Here is a 15,838-nt window from a genome sequence, read left to right on the forward strand (position 1 = left end):
ATCTTCGTAGCTGCCGGGCTCTTCTGTCCCTGTCCTGGCGGCTGCGTGGTCGGGCTGGCTCTTGGCTGACTGGGGTCCCTGGCGCGCGGCAGCCAGCTCAGCATCTCCCGAAAGCGGCTCTTTTCCAGCCAGCCCCAAGAGCCGGGCAGCAAACACCCGCTCCAGCTGCCAGACCACAAAACCCCAAGCCCAGCTCGCAGTGTTCAGCCCACTTGGGAATGCCATAAAAAAACCTAAAATTAAAACAAACAAACAAAAAAACCCCAGCCCTTGCTTCCCCTTGGCCAGCTTCTCAAGGCTTTAAAGCCCCCAGTTTTACTTTCGCCGTACGCAGAGCCGTGAGCGAACCGGCAGCCCCCAGCGGCATTTCCCATTGCTGGCATTCAGGATTTTAATTAAGATGCTGGAAAGGAGCAGTCCCAAATTACTTTCTTGGCCTGGCCCCTCGACAGGGTTCATTTTCACCCCACAGGAGGGATGTGGGTATGTGAACGAAGGGGGGATTTAATGAAACCCTTGGAGACAAAGCCCTTGGCTAGATGCAAGGAGCCCCAGGAAACATCTTTGGGAGCTGTAAGAGGGGAAGGGGTGTTCGTGCAGGTTTTGTAGCAGGGAGGGGAGGTGGGATAAGCGGTTTCCCCAGGCTGCGATGCTCCGGAGGGAGCCCCACTGTATACGTTCCCTGGGCACGCACCTCTGCCTGCCTTTTCCCCATTGCTGAGAGACGGAGGGAGCCAGGAAGGCACACGGTGCTGGGGCTCAGGCAGAAGGTAAGGGAGGTGCCCGGCCCGAATTTAAAGGGTGTATTCCCCACCGTGCACCCCTTTGCTACAGTCTCCCTGAAAGGGAAACAGTGTGATAAAATAACCCTGTCCCCATGCTCGCAGGCACGAGAGCATCGTAGGCGGTTGCTAACTCGGCTTTTATTGTCACAGGACGCAGCAGCAGACGATGCAACAGGTTGCTACAGGGGGGACATGGGCATTACACCACAGGTCTTCCAGCACATTCACCTCGAACGGCAACGCAGTGCTCCTCATCAGGCAGGAGGGAGGGAGAGAAACGATGCTGTGGGAGGATGCCGCTCGCTGCAAGCCCTGCTCCTTTCCGTGCCTTTGCTGTCCCGTCTCTGTGCAAAAAGACAAATTCTCAGGCCACAGCGATTTTCCCTTTGGGGATGGGGCAATTAGTAAGCAGACAAGGGGGTCCCTGCTAGGAGCATCATTTGCACCTCCCGGCATTGGCTCCATTGCATCCATGCTTCAAATTGCCAGCCAGTGGTTTTGCTCGCGCTACGCTCAGCTGAGTCGCAGGGCAAAGGCATTAACAGGAGAAGCCGCCCGGGAATACTGTTCCTCTAGGATGGAGAAGCGTGATCTTAGCCTAAGGTTTCAACACACATCAGAAATGCAGTCTGTTCCACTTGCCTCCCCTCAGAGACAGGCTGCCCTGAGCGAGATGGCGATGCAAAAATAAGGGGCAGACTCAGCGAAGGCAGAAACCCCAGCAAAGCACCGAGGATGTGGTGCCTTCAGCCTGAGATGGAGCAGCAACATCTGCCACCTTCACTGCCCTTTGCCCAGGATTTTATTTACAGGGTTATTAAAGGAGAGTGCGCCAAGGAGCCTGAAACGTTAAAAAATGTTTTTTTAGAAAAGCCAGGGATTAACAGGCTTTTTTTCCCCCCACTGTAAACAGATCTCTGGTTTGGTTTTAAAGATACCCTTGGTGCCAGCCTGTGAGCAGCCAGGGAGGGAGAAGGGCTCCAGCAGAGCTGGGGCCCTGCAGCTCCTCTGCAGGGGGGGGATGCGGGGGTCTGCCCCTCTGCAGCAGCTTCAGTTCACAAGCCCAGGGGAAAACCAGGATGGAAACACAGCCCCGGGCTCCAACAGATGGATGCTGGTGGCTGCAGATGGGTAAATGGGCTGGTCTCCGCCGCCCACCGACCCGCGCGGTGGCTGGGTCTGGGGGCACTGAGGGGGGGATGTCAGCAGCAACCACCCCCTGGAGCAGCCGGCCAGACTGGGAAGGTTTTGAGCAGCTGGGGGATTTTACCCACCAGCAACACTGAGCAGCAGAAGCAACAGCCATTTTCCCCAGGACGGGGACAGCTAACGACAGCCCGGGAGCCAGCGCGACCCTTGGGGTCACCCCGGCATTGTGGGTGCACACGTCGGGGCACAAACGGACCCAGCAAGCTTTCTTAGGGGAGTGGGAAGACCCATACAGACGTTTCTGTCCTGGGTCTGATCCCCACCGAAACGCTTCTGAGCTTCCAAGGGTGGACCCACCACCACTGAAGTCACCACGAACCACCTTCGCTACTGACTTCAGCTGTGCGGGAGGAGGAAGAGGGAGCAAAGGGGTAAGACGGACGAAGAACATCTTCCCTGCTGACACAAAGCCCGTTTGTAAAAACCTGTGGGCTTTAAAAGGCTGTTGTACCCCAATCTCCCCCTCCCCACCTCTGAACCTTCCCCTCCTGGGAGCCGGCGCAGCCCCACGAGCTGCCCCTCGACCCTGGAGCTGAAGCAGCGGGTGCCCTGGCAGCAGGATAACTTGTCCCTCAGTCCCAGCTCGGCTGTCACTCTCGCCTCCGCAGCGGGGATGCTCACTCGGGGATGTAGTCCCTGAAGGAGTTAAAGCTGAGGCTCCGGCCGGCTGAGTTCAAGGTGGAGCTGGCTTGCATCTTGGGGATCTTCTCCATCAGCTTCGACACCGTTCTCCTCTTGAAGGAGCCCGGGGAGAAATGCCCCTGTCTCATGAGCTCCTGGTAGAGCATGTTGAACACCGCCACGGTCTCTTCATAGCTGTCCCGGGTGGAGATCTCATAGAAAGGAAGCTTCAAGGCTTTGGAGAGGTTTTCGCCGTCCTCTGTGGACACCATCCTGTCGAACTGCAAGTCCTTCTTGTTGCCCACGATGACCACGGGGGGCTGCTCGCTCCCGCTGCTCCGCTTGGGGCTCGAGTGGATGTGGTTGATGAGGAAACACAGCCGCATGACCTCATCGAAGCTGCACCTGTCCGTCACCGAGTAGACCACAGCGAAGCCATCGCCCCATTTGATCTTCTCCTCTATCTGCAGGGAATCCTCCTCCTGCCGGGGCAGACAAGGTCGTGTTAACACCAGAAGCCCCAGCGTCTCCTAAATACCAACGCCGCTGGTTGCAACCTAGAAAACCTACCACGGGGGCCCGTCACCATCCCCCTGAAGGTTTTTGGCCTGGGCTTGCACACAGCAGCGACTTGCAAAGCAACGCAGGTAGCCCAGGGCAGGAATTTGATGGGTTGGGCAAAATGATGGATGGAGACAGCAATATCAGGCCCATCCTGATGTGGGCAAGGGGACAGTTAGTGCCGCTAAAGCAGGTACGCAAAGGCAGTGCTGTTGCTAGATGGGAAGCCAGCACAGGGCTCTCCATCGCCCGTAATCCTGGTGCTTGGTGGCTCCTTCGACCCAGCACCCTCCTGCTCCCTTGTGCTGTCTCCCTGCCGTCAGGATGCTCCACAAACACGGGGAGCAGAGCTGTGCCACACACCGGTAAAGGGAATGGGGAAATATTTAGCTGAGGCCACGCTGTAATTGATGTTAGAGAGACATAAATTCTCCAAAACACCTTTTTTCCAAGATGAACACATCTTGATCAACATTTCGGATACAACAGATTAAAGCTGATGGAAGAGCAGGGATTGCCTTCAACGGCAAGTCACGCTGCTCCGATGGTATTTTCCAGGGTCAGCCAGCTATGAAACGGTGTGAGCTCACCTGTCCTGCTGTATCGAGGATCTCAAAGTGCACCATCTCCCCGTCAATGACGGCCATGTGTCTGTAGATCATTTCTGGAGAAGGACAGACGGAAAAGTGTGTGTGAGAGAAGGCCCCAGGTAGCAAATGACAACCCCGGTGGCCTCCATGCAAGCCGTGCTGGAGAAGTTGATTTTCACCTGCTGCAACCTACAGCCCACGTGGCCCCTGTTTCAAGTCCACGTCTTGAACTGGTCCTCAGCCTGTCTCCCCACGCCTGGGAAGGACAGCCCTGCACCCACAGCGTCGAGCCCAGCGTTTCCAACAGGCAGCGGAGACCCCCAGCCAGCACCCGGCCGGCTTTCGCCTTGCTGGAAATAAAAGGGCAATGGTGACCGAAGCATTAGAGCAAAAAGGGGTCATGGAATGCTGCTTCTGCAAAGGAAGAGGGGCTCAGCAGGAGGGTATGAGAAGCTGGGTTTTGTTTTGAGACCCTGCTCATGTTCCTAACCCAGCCCTTTGCCCAGCCGGCATTCAACTCCTGCTCCGAAGCAGCGGGGGAGCGGCTCCTTTCTAACCAAGCAATAAAAGCAGCTGCGAGGCGTGCATCTGGGCAGCTCTTCGGCACAAAAACCGCTTCGAGCTTCACTAATATCAGGCAATAAAACCAGCCAGCACTCTGCATAGCAACCGCTCTGGGCACAGCATGCTCGACGGGACGCCTCACTCTGTGCAGATGGAGCACCTCGTTCACACCGGGCTTCGTGTGCCACGCACGACGGCAGAAACCCGCTTGGCTTGGCCGTCTACGGGATAAACCAGGCATTTTCCCCTCCTCCGACATGGGGAAGCACCAGGTATGCTCACCGTATGGTCTCTGTGTTTTATCACATCATATGGAGCGAGCCCAATGGGAGGAAGAAGCAGCAGGCAGAGAGGAAAAACAAATTGCACTCTGGGGGAAAAAAGCATCATTCACCATAACAAGCAAGGAGTGGGGATGTAAAGGACAGATGGGGCAATGGCGAGCTTGTTTTTCAAACCAAGCCTTTCCCTGGGGTCCCTTGTGAACCAGCTGGGTTAGAACAACACAGAGACTTCCTAAATTTCCCAGCCCGGCGGGTGACAGCAGGAGTTAGGCAGAAGGATGCACAGCCAGCGACCGGTCATTTCTGGGATACTTCAGCAGGGACACAACTTCAGCGCCCAAAAAAACCTCAAACCCAAATGCAAAAAATCCCCCCAAACCTAGAAGACAGGAAAGCACTAGCCGCTGCTCCAGTGGCTTAGATACCTCCTTCCCCTTAAAAGCCACCTCCCAGCAAATTGCTCGAGGATGACTAAGCCCACTGTGCGTCTGTGCTTCCTCGTGCAATGCCAATGGCTCACCCCAACAGATTTTGCCTTAACAAAACAACAGAAAAGGAAAAAGGGATGCAAGAGCCAGGGAGGTGCTACGATGGCTGGTGGCTCTAACTGCTGCCAGTCTGGTCAAGGAGGAAGAGGAGGGAATACAGTGAGTTTGGGAGCAGAGTTGGCTCTGCCAGGAGCGGCACTGGCTGCACCAGAGTCTCCAGGCTGAGCCAGTGACAGAAGCGAAAGCAACAACAAAAAGGACTTTACCTACCTAGGGTTGGGTCATAGTCTCCAATGAATCTCCTGGTGATGAATCTTACGGTCAATGCTGTAAAAAAACCACAACAAACCCAGTTACGGTTGTCAGATCAAACTGCAGAAAAACATCAGCTGATAGAGGCAGGAGGGATGGAGCAAAGACCTGCCCCAGCCTCCTGCGAAAGCACCCGAGTGCGCACCAGGAGAAGATATCCCAGCAGCGATGCTACAAACCCAGCCCCAGGAGGACCAGGTTATTGCAGGGTTGGGAAAAGTATCTTCAAAGGCGCCCAGACAGGCTGGGTCACTGCTGCATGCTGGCCAGGGCTGCCCTATGATGATCAGAGAAGACTACAATAAAGCAGCAAATTGCCAGATCTTGGTGGCAAAAGGTGAAGGTGAAGCAGACTGGGAAAGGATCACGGTTGCCCAGGTGGATGCCTTGGACCCAGACTGTTACAGGCCCTCTTTTCTCCCCTCTCGGATGGCAGTGCAGCCCTGTGCAGGCTGTCCTCTGCCTTGCTTTACCCTGTGTACAACGTGGGAAAAGCATGTCAGGATGGGCAGGAGCCCACCCAGGCTGACAGCTTGCACCTCACCACTTCTACACAGCCTAAAACATTCCCAGAGCTTGCGGACATTGGTAATTTCAAAATAACTTCACTGCAGCCCTGAGAAAAGGCTAGATGCTTTTTGCACGTTCTTTGCAAACGTTTAGATCAAGGACCAAAACCCACCGCACAACGGGATGCCCCAGGCAGAGGAAGACGTCTCTGCCCAGCTCCATGAGCAATGCACCAGGCACCTCTGCCCAAAGCTGCCTGCTCGTCAGCAGCAAAACGCCCGTCACATCAACGAAATGCAGCCCAAAGGCAATGGAAAGCACCGATGGCCCCCCCGAGATTGGCTAACCCAATCTCTCCCCTTGCCGGGGCACAGCAACCTCTCCTGCACTGCTGCTGTCAGAAACATCCTTCCAGGTCGCATGGAAGCGGCAGCTCAGGAGCCCCAAAAGTGGCAGAGAGAGGTGGTCGGGCTGCGCAGGAGGCGGCCAAGACGGCAGGAGTTCCACCGTGCTCGGCGGGCGGCAGCAGGCAAAGTCCAGGCAGAGCCGCAACCTGCGAACGCACCCAGACCTGCAGGTGAGAGGCAGATCCTCGCACGTGGAATTCACTTTCCTGCATGGTCAGGGTTGATAAATTGCATTTTCTGGCCTTGATCCTGCAAAGATTTATGCACATGCTCAAGTTTTATGCCGGGTGAGCGATCCCCTTGGTGGCCTCCAGCCAACCACTTTCCAACACCAAGCTCAACGGGGGGGCAAGTCGGTGCCGGGCCAGGCTCTCCCTCTATATCACCGGCACTGACGGTGTAAGTGCCTGGATGGGTCTCATGAATTTCAGCCCTGTTTGTTTAACCTGACCCAGGCACCCTGCACAGAGACAGGAAGGCCGTTGGCACCAAATCTCATGAAATTCATCAAAAGGCCAAAGTCGGAGGAACACGGGGCATGGCAAACCGGGAGGTTCTCCTTACGCCAGCCATGTGGTGCAGCAAAACCAGCCCTGGAAATGCACCCGGCAGCATTAGGAGCTGGGGGAGCACGGCTGAGCAGATGTCCCAGGGAGCAGCCCACCCCTGGGCGGACACATCACCTTCCTGCCATGCCTGCGCCTGGGAATTCACGTCCCCAACGCGGGGATGCGGAGCTCAAGCGGGGACCGCTGACTCTCTTCCATCCTTGCAAGGAGTCCTCTTGCCGCTCCTGCGGCAGCTCTCCGGCACGCAGGGGGACGAAGCAACCCCCCGCCGCGAAAACACCCCTGCCCCTTCTGTCTGCTGGCAAGGCATCAACACAGAGATCGAATCATTTGGCCCAATATTTCCTCCTTGCAAGGGCAAGGAAAGGAGGAACAGCCGCAGCACGGCAGTGTGGGCAATTAAACCCCTCTTATCCAATTATCACATCTCCCTGCACCAGAGACTGGGCGATGCGAAGCCCAAATTACACGCTAATGCTAGGCTGGGTGGAGGTCTGCTGATGCTGGAGGCTTGCCTGATAGCTCCATCAAACATGGCAAAGGCTTTCTCCTCGCTGGGGAAAAGTACTGCCTCTCATCGTTTCTCTCCATCCAGCCAGGCTGAAGGAGACAGACCTCAGCTCCAGAGCAAAGGCTTGTTTGAGGTGGGCAAGCTCTCTGGGGACTGCAAAAAAAAAAAAAAAATATCAGAGAAACTGCTTATATTTTTCTGTAAGGGGTAGCAAAAGCTTTGCCATTGTGCAAGGTCTCTAGGCGGGTATTTCCAGCAATGGGGACAGCAGGCAGGGCTGAGGCTCAGCTGGCAAATAGCCAGGAATGGGAAACGGAGGGAGGAAAAAGCAAAGGCTTTCTAAGTAACGAAGCAATCTGGAGGTGCTGAAAATCCTGCTGGTCTGAACGGGGCAGGGAGGCAGCCAGAGCGTACCTCTCACTCCTGCTAACAGAGCATCAAGCTTTGCTAAAAGTCCCTGGTGTGGCCAAAGGGCCACAAAAATGCATCTGTCCCTGCCCTGGTAAGTGCTGGGTTTTATCACGGTCTCCTGCTCCAGAGCTGGCACACGGGGAAGCCTCCTCTGGCACCGCAGCAGCCCCGGGGCCACGGCAGGACCATCACGGGCCCCATGCCGGCACCCTGGGTGGCACAGGGAGGTGACAAGAGGAGACTGGTGCTCGTGAAAATGGGCAGAAGCAGGTGAGATGCTACCAAGCTGTTGGCGAGATGCTACCAAGCCGGCTTCGTTTCAGGAAGAGTGCGGTGAGGCTAGTGGCATCCCAAGGGAGGATGCAGGAACACGGCGCTGAAGAGCTAGCCGGAGACGTGTTTTTGCTTTGAAGCAAAGCTGACATACTTTTTACTTGACTTCACACCCGCAGCCTCAAGCACCCCATGAAAAAGCCCCAGCAGAGCTGCGAGGAGGCCGTGATGCTCAGGCTGAAGGGGAGATACTGGAGAGGTGAGGAGGAGCGGGTAGTGCTTGGCTGCCGTCAATTTACCAGCAGCAGAGAACTTGTCTCCAAGGCTATGCCAGGGGCTCACGGCACGACAACTCCTTTGCCTGGCAAGGGAAGCCCATGGCTTGGAGCCTCTGCCTGCAGAGAGCGAGCGGTCACCCCTGGGCTTTCACAGGGAAGGACGAACAACAGCAAAGCCGAGGTGCTGTTCAGCCACGCACAGAGCGAGGGCACGACGTACAGGGCCCACGGTGGCTCGCTAAAATGGGTCGTCTCATCCAGGATGGGATAATTACTGGGTGGCAGTGATTTGGCAGAGACCGGCAGCGGCACAGAGGAGGCGGGTGGGGATGTGTCTGCGCGCCGAGGCTGCGGTTTGCAGCTCAGCTCGGACCGAGGAGAAACTGCAGCTCTGGCTGCCAGAGGATAATTCGGGAGCAGCCCCGTAACAGCAGCGCTACAGGAACCTGGCTCTGGATCATGGAGCTGAAAAAGCAACGGAGCAAACGCAACGGGACGTTCAAACATTACACCTCCTCTGCTCAGAAAACATCAAAGGATGCAGTCCTTGAAACTCCGCGGTGCTGGAGGAGCTTTTGCATCAGCGGGAGAAGCGACCAGTCTTGAAAAGAGATCGCTGCAGGTGACCAACTGCATCTCCTGACATCCCTTCTGCTGGCGAAGGACTCCCTGGCCAAGCCCAAAGGCTTGTTTTTCTACTCTCCTTCACCTCCATCCCCAGCCTCCGGAATCTCTTTCTGCAGGGAATTGCCTTTAGGATGCAACAGGGTGGACCTGGAAAGCACTAGCACCTCTGAAAGCAGATCTCCACCCTCACAGAGCGAGCGAGCTTCCCTCTGGCTCTCAGATCTTCCCTACAGAGCAAAAAGGGGAACTGCGTTTTGGGGAGAAAAGTCAGCAGCAGCGCAAACACCCTCTCAGATGTTGTTTCAGAAAAGCCTTGCTCTTCTCCTTTGGAAAGAGTGAGGCAAGACAACTAATCTTCACACTTGGTCCTCGAGGTCTAAGCTGATTCAGACAACTTCCAGGCTGCCTCCGTGCGCAGGAGCCGATCCATGCGCCTGATGCTGCAGATACGCCTGTTCAAAGCAAAACCCTCCACGGGGCCTTTTGTATGTAACATCTTTTCAATGCAGCTGCTTCGAAAATGCACCGTTGATGCTTGGGTGTGATTTTCTGGTGTAGACAGAGAAAGCCATGGTTTGGAGGCTGAAGGGAGCACAGGAGCACAGCTAATGGCAGTGATGCTTAAGCCCTTCGAGGTGTTAATGACGGTAATAGGTACAGACAGGCTGTGCAGGGACAGGAGTGAAAAGCAGCGGAGAGGCTGAGAGCTGGCTTGGAAAGGCAACAGGAGCAGAAAGTGAAATTGGTGGAAAATGAGTGGGAACGGGGGAAAAAAAAACACAGCGAGAGCAAGGCAGGAGCGCAGAGCCCAGGAGGGACAGCATGGAGAAGCTGTGCACCAGGCGTCAGCGCAGCGGGAGGAAGGAACCAGAGCAGGAGTGCGAAGGGAGAAGAAACCTCACCAAAACCAGGACAAACCCCCTCAAAAACACAAGATGTTGGTGAAAAACTAACACCAGGCAGGGCTGGTGCACTCCCGCACCGAGCTTGCCTTCCCCATGCAAATTCGGGGGCAATTTGTCCCAGCTGGCCATCAGCAAATGTCCCCCCACGTCTTGCCGCTGCACATCCACACCGTGCCAGTCAGGATCTGTGCGTTTGCCCTGGGAATGTGGCTTCCCACCTGAGCCGGGCTTTCTGCTTCTTCAGCCCCAGCATCTCTGCCCCAAGCAGCTTCTCCTGCCCTCCTACACCTGCCCAGCTCCTGTTTGGGGGATTTGCCATCCTCTCACCTTCCAAGCCACCTCTGGGTTTCAAATCCTGCCTGTCAGAGAAGGGATTTGATGGAACAAGCATGTAATTTAGCAAAACTGCTCTGTGGAGATAACCAAGCACCCCACAGGAAGCATGTATCAGCACCTTCAAAGAGGTGACCAAATTATCAGGGAGAGAGCGAGACAAGTCAGGCTCAGTTTCTAGAAAGCACCTGATTCTGTGTCATATGTTAGGCAGCCACCCAAAGCCGGAGCGCATGGTGTTGTTTGAGAAGAGGAGCCAATTAAATTGATTAAAAATTGGCTGGAACGCAAGAACACAAGCAAAGCTGCCAATCGGAAGAAGTGGATGCAGGCAGAAAAGCGTGAGCACATCCACACAGCCTTATAAGGAATTTTTTTTTCCCCATCTTGAACATAAGTAACCTCAGAAAGGGCTCTCCTTGGAGAGCCCCAAAGCTGAACGAGTTAATTTTATATTGAATTTGGTCTCTAGGAATGACTATGGAATGGCTTGATGCGTGATTAACCTGCCATTGCAGGGGTGGGCTGGGTACCTCCAGGATCACATTGAGCCCTGCACGCCCACGTGCTGCTCTGTTTATGCTGCTGCATAACACATCTCTGTTGCGAGCATAACGGCTTACAGCATCAATTCATCTTTGGTTTGTGTTTTGTAAAGCAGAGCTTTCCTCTGAAGTATGGCAAAGTTTACACTGGCTAGCATCAACAGCAGAAGACAGAAGATAACGCAAGCTCTGGCTGGACTGGATTTAAGCCTCCCGCAGGTGATTTACACAGCCTGGGCCAAATCTTTAAACTGCCGATGGGGTTCAGCCACGGGTCTGCACCCAAACCTGTCCCTGCTCAGAGGATCTGGGACCTTGGATCACCATATCTTGAAGATTTCCTAACTGCTCCAAAAAAATAGAACTCTTTTGCCAAGAACTGTGTGGATTTTTCCCCCTTTCGCAGCTGCCTGGATTTTCATTGCCCTTTTGATTGTTGACACCCTCAGCCCACTCAGCTCTCCCAAGCGGGTGGGTGCCAACAGCTCGCCCAGGTGATGCTCCGGCGTGGGGTCCGCTCACAGCCCTTCCATCCCACCAGGACCGGGAGCTTGGCAGCTCAGGGACGGGTTCGGATGAAACTTGCCTTCACCCTCTCCTGCTTCCCCTCCCCAAAACAGGGGATCCCCATGCATTGCACCCTGTCCTCTCCTAGCCACCTTGGGCAGCCCCATCTCTCCCCTGCCTTGGGGACCAGGCACCTCCCGCAGTCCGTCCTGCCCAGCCCCGTGGGAGCTCAAGCGATGATGCTGATGCTTTTGACTCCTTCCTCGCGTTTCACACGTGGGTCCCTCAGGCCAGATGCTCATGGTCCATTACCCAGGGTGTTAGCTGCCCTGCCGGGCAGCGGAAAGCACTTAGAAGTTTCCTCGCCCCCAGCTCCATCTGGCACAGGGGCTCGGAGGCAGCAGGACCCGGCAGCTCGGGCACAACACCCAGTGAAGATGACACTCCGTTCCCTTGCAGGAGAGGACGTGCAGGACAGCACCCAAGGGGACAGAGATGGGAGAGCCCTGCGTCAGGGTGGCTGCCAGCCTGCGGGAGATCGCATGCCTGCTGTTCCCAGGGACTGCTCCCAGTTCCTGGCACGCTCCGGCTCTCTTCTGCATGAGCCAGGTATCGATTACCTCCCTCTGCCCTGATTTCACAGCCTGTGTTACCATCACAGCCCAAAAACATGCAGCTGAAGGGCACGAAGGTTGCAGGCACCCACAGAGCTGAGCTGCCGCAAGGCAGACCCTGCAGATCGGCCCCGGGCGATATCCAGCTCTGCGGTGGCAGCCAGCGGGGAGGGCACCGGGGCCGAACCCGGCTGGAGGAACCTTTTAAGATCCTCAGCATGATCCGACCCTACGGAGGAGCTACAGCGGCCTCTCGCTTGCCCACAGGAGAGGCCCAAAGCTTCCAGGCGCCTGCTCCACGCTGGGTGGGATTAACGCCGGCGGGGGAAATACGTATGTGCAGGCCGGGGTGCGGGGCGAGCCAAAGCACTTTGTACGCTTTGTACAACCATCGCTCACGGCTCCATCTGCTTGCAGAGACTGAGGCCAAACACTGTTGCATGGACCCCCCCAGTGCTCTGGGTACGCCCGGAGCTGAGCCCCATCCCTGTGCTCCCGCTCCCTGGTGCTGGGCTGCTAATCGAGATCTGGGAGTTGCCTCCTTTAATTTAATCAGAGAAATCATGATTTTTCACTAATGCCGGGGAAGAGGCTCACCGGTTACTGTATATGGAAACGCAACTTCAACGGCACCAACAGCCAAAGCTGCTGGCCGCGAGCCAGGCAGAGGTGCCACCGCCGCAGCGTATTTAAAGGTTATGCTTTTTCTGGAGTGGCAAGCCAGCGGGACATTGCCCTGTGCCCAAGGACGCGGCAGTCCCGGCCATGTCCCCCCCGAGCTCTGCGTGGATCCCTGCTCCCCTGCCCTGCAGCAATAAAAGCAACGTGGACCCGTGCAGACACGCACCTTTCCTTGCCAGCGACCGGCACCTCTCGACCCCGCTCGTGGCACGCTGGATGCTGCGCAGAAGCGGAGCGGAGGCCGCCTTCGCCCCTGGGTGCTCGCAGTCTGGGATAGGGGAGCGGGAAGGGGTGGAAGGACGATCCCCGGGCAGGAGTGGGGGTGAAGGAGGGAGCTCAGGTGCTCCCGGCTCAGCATCCCAAATCCCCACCCCGGCAAGCCGCAGATGGAGAGCGCTGAGCAAAGCGCAGGGAAAGGGAGTTTTCCTAAAGGAAAACTAAACGCAGCGCTGTTAACAGGCGGCTCCGCGAACCCGCTGCCTTTGCTAGAAACAAGCAGCAAACTCGAAGTACCCGGTAAAGCACAAACCCGAGCTCGGCTTTCCGTCCTGAAAGCTCCCACGGTCGGCAACATCCCACCCTGACCCCCTGCCCTGGGCTCCCCACGCAGCCCGCGACCGCTCTGCCACGGACCCCCCCTCGGGACGAGCCCCTGGCTGCCCACCGCTAAAACTCGCGGGGAGGAGTGGGGGGAACCTCCGTGCCCTTCAACATGAGGGGCTCGGGGGTCCACCTGGGCCATGCCGCGGCCCCCCCCCGGAGAAACTCCTTCCCCATCCCGGCTTTCTGAAACGGCTCCCGCCTGCTGCCCACCCCCGGCTGGACCCCCGGGGGGGGGGGGGGGGGACTCGACCCCGCATTCCCGGGGAAGGAGACCCGGGGAGGGATGCCGGGGGGAGCCGGGGGGATGCCGGGGGTCCCCCGTCCTACCTGTCTTGCCCACGGCGCTCTGCCCCAGCACGACGAGGCGCAGGGAACGGGCCGGGCTGAGGCTCACGGAGCGGCGCAGGGGCCGCGGGAAGCTCATCCCGGGACCGGGGCCGGGGCCGGGGCCGGGGCTCGGCCGCTCTCCCCGCTCCGCCGGGCGCTGCACCGGCGGCTCCGCCCCGAGGGCCGGCCCGGGCTCAGCCCCTGGGCTCGGTGCAGGCGGTCCCCATGTGATGCCCACCTCCTCTTCCTCCTCCTCCATCCCCGCCGGGCAGCGGAGGCGGCCGGTACTTCGTCCCGGAGGAGCCGGGCGAGGGACGCTTCGTGCCTCAGTTTCCCCGCACGCAAGCAGCCCTGGGTGGTTCTCGCCGGGACCCTTCGGGCAAAGGAAAGGCAGCTGCTGGCCTGGGGAGCTGCTCACCTGAAAGGGGGCAAAGCGAGGAGAGAGTGGAGAAGCGGTGCAGCACCTCCCCGGACGGGGAAACACGGCCAGGGTGCTGCCCCCCCCGCCCCCGGTTCCCTGCACGAAATCACGATCTCATCTTCGGCCGCGCCTGTGTGCAAGACAAGTTAATAAAGACAAGTTGGCTTAGCCCCCAGTCTTTCCCCTCGTTCCATCTTTCAGGTGCAGTTTGGTCCTCACCAAACTCGGCCGGGCAGACCCTGCTCGCTTTGCACGGCCGGCAGCACATCGAGCACAAGCAAGGCAAGGAGCAAATCCTGGCTCTGCACAAATCAGCGATGAAATCCCCATCGATATCAAAGAGCTAAGACTTCACATCAGGCCTGGAACCAAACTGTGCACGCGCTTTGGTGCAGCAGCATCACAAGGCTGTTAAATAACAGCGTAAGGCTGTACCCAAGAGCAAGGGGTTACGTGTGCGTGTGTCTATACAAGTGTGGGCATAGGTAACATGTAACTGCTCAGAGCAGCAGGCGGAGCAGGCATGGATGGGTGTTGTGGGTGCACGGAGTGCTGGGAAGAAGGGGAAGGACCTGCAACATCTTGACTGTCTTCAGCAAACTCCAGGACGCAGCTTGCCCATGCGGCGCAGATGCACGGATGACACCAGCACTGCAAACTCCAGCAGAAGGGACCTGACCAAGGGTGTGGAGCAGTCAAATGCCTGCGCTAGGGATTTGGTCTCTTTTCCGAAGGCTTTAGTCATTTCTCTGGCACGGGGATCTCTTTGCCTGACTATCTCGGGTGACTCTGCTTGCAGCAGAGCACAGACCATCCCTGCCGCCTTGGATGGTGCTCAAGGTAACACGAAACCCGCCTGATATTTATCAACAGTATCATGTGTTGAAAGTAAACATCACTGATGCCTACGGAAGATATTAGTACACAACCAGCACCTAAGTGGGTGTCTCACCTAGAATAGCGAGAAGGGTTATCGAAAGTATTGCTGCTGCCAACGGGAGAGGCGTAGCTGTTAATGCTGCTGGGACAAAGTCTGGCTGAAGAGAGGGGCCCTGGATAAAACAGGGACTGTCCTGGGAGGGCTCTCCTTGGAGGGCAAGCAGACCTCACCCAGAAATTCATCTTGCCATCGCAAGCTGGCGCGTTTTTCCCTGCATGTGTCTTTCTGTGCATCAGCCGCTCGCAACAACCGTGTTCCTGCACCGCTTCTCCAAAGCTGACGAGAGACACGTTCACAGCTTGACTACATCTGGAGCCCAGAAGACAACAGCAAGAGCAATAAACCTCAGATTTCAGGACAAAAGCCGATTCCCAGCTGGGGAAGAGGGGGGGCTGTCAAGAAAAAGCAGCCTCCGTTATGTTCCTTTCCTATTTTTAGCCAGATTTCTAAGGAAATGAGATGTCTGCAATCAAGTCCTCTGTCTTGCCTGTCCCTCATCAATACCATTTCTGAATACATTGCCCAATTTCAGCCAAATCTGACAGCGAGGGAGAAGCCGCAGAGAAAATTCTTTTCCTGCAAGTTTTGTGACAAAAAATGGTCAAATTTCATGGAAAATCAACCCTTGCACTTTGGAAGGCAGGAACCAGCTGGCAGGCTCCTGGCTGGAGGAATCCAGAATAACTATTTCCACTGCTCCCAAGGGCTGTTCAGGTTCTTCCTGCACGAGAGTCCCTTGCAGCAGGAGCGTGCTGCCCTCACCTCTTGGTAAAGCAATTGGCACCGCAACCTTGCTGTGCCATGCTGGAAGCCGAGCAGTCCCAACTTATCTATCTCTACCTGCCTTAATTCTGATTGCATTAAAAAGGCATGGATTTGCAGGGATGTGTGGGAAGAAGCAGACAAGAAGGATGGGCTATAAAATTGAAGCACAGCATCAGCATAGCTGCATTCATCTGCCA

At 56.6% G+C, this 15,838-nt stretch overlaps 1 protein-coding gene across 1 annotated transcript; it reads right to left on the minus strand.

Moving 5' to 3' along the window:
- Positions 1 to 903: 903 nt before the first annotated feature.
- LOC128152598 (ras-related and estrogen-regulated growth inhibitor-like) lies at positions 904 to 14,012 on the minus strand. The gene is made up of 5 exons (XM_052811013.1): positions 13,516 to 14,012; positions 5,373 to 5,429; positions 3,767 to 3,840; positions 2,616 to 3,097; positions 904 to 1,129 (listed from the first exon to the last, which is right to left on the minus strand). The coding sequence occupies exons 1-5, from the start codon at positions 13,772 to 13,774 to the stop codon at positions 985 to 987; spliced, it is 1,017 nt and encodes a 338-aa protein (XP_052666973.1). The 5' UTR covers positions 13,775 to 14,012; the 3' UTR covers positions 904 to 984.
- Between the last annotated feature and the right edge of the window lie 1,826 nt (positions 14,013 to 15,838).

The sequence above is a fragment of the Harpia harpyja genome, chromosome 16 (assembly GCF_026419915.1).
Source record: "Harpia harpyja isolate bHarHar1 chromosome 16, bHarHar1 primary haplotype, whole genome shotgun sequence".
NCBI classification, from domain to species: Eukaryota; Metazoa; Chordata; class Aves; order Accipitriformes; family Accipitridae; genus Harpia; species Harpia harpyja.

What these genes read in the sequence shown, in the direction of transcription:
- LOC128152598 (XM_052811013.1), bottom strand. Translation starts at nt 13,774, where the DNA reads ATGGAGGAGGAGGAAGAGGAGGTGGGCATCACATGGGGACCGCCTGCA. An exon ending in GAGCGCCGTGGGCAAGACAG is followed by an intron (nt 5,430 to 13,515) that starts GTAGGACGGGGG and finishes GTTTTTTTACAG; the next exon opens with CATTGACCGTAAGATTCATC. An exon ending in TTCAGGGACTACATCCCCGA is followed by an intron (nt 1,130 to 2,615) that starts GTGAGCATCCCC and finishes CTTTTTGCACAG; the next exon opens with AGACGGGACAGCAAAGGCAC.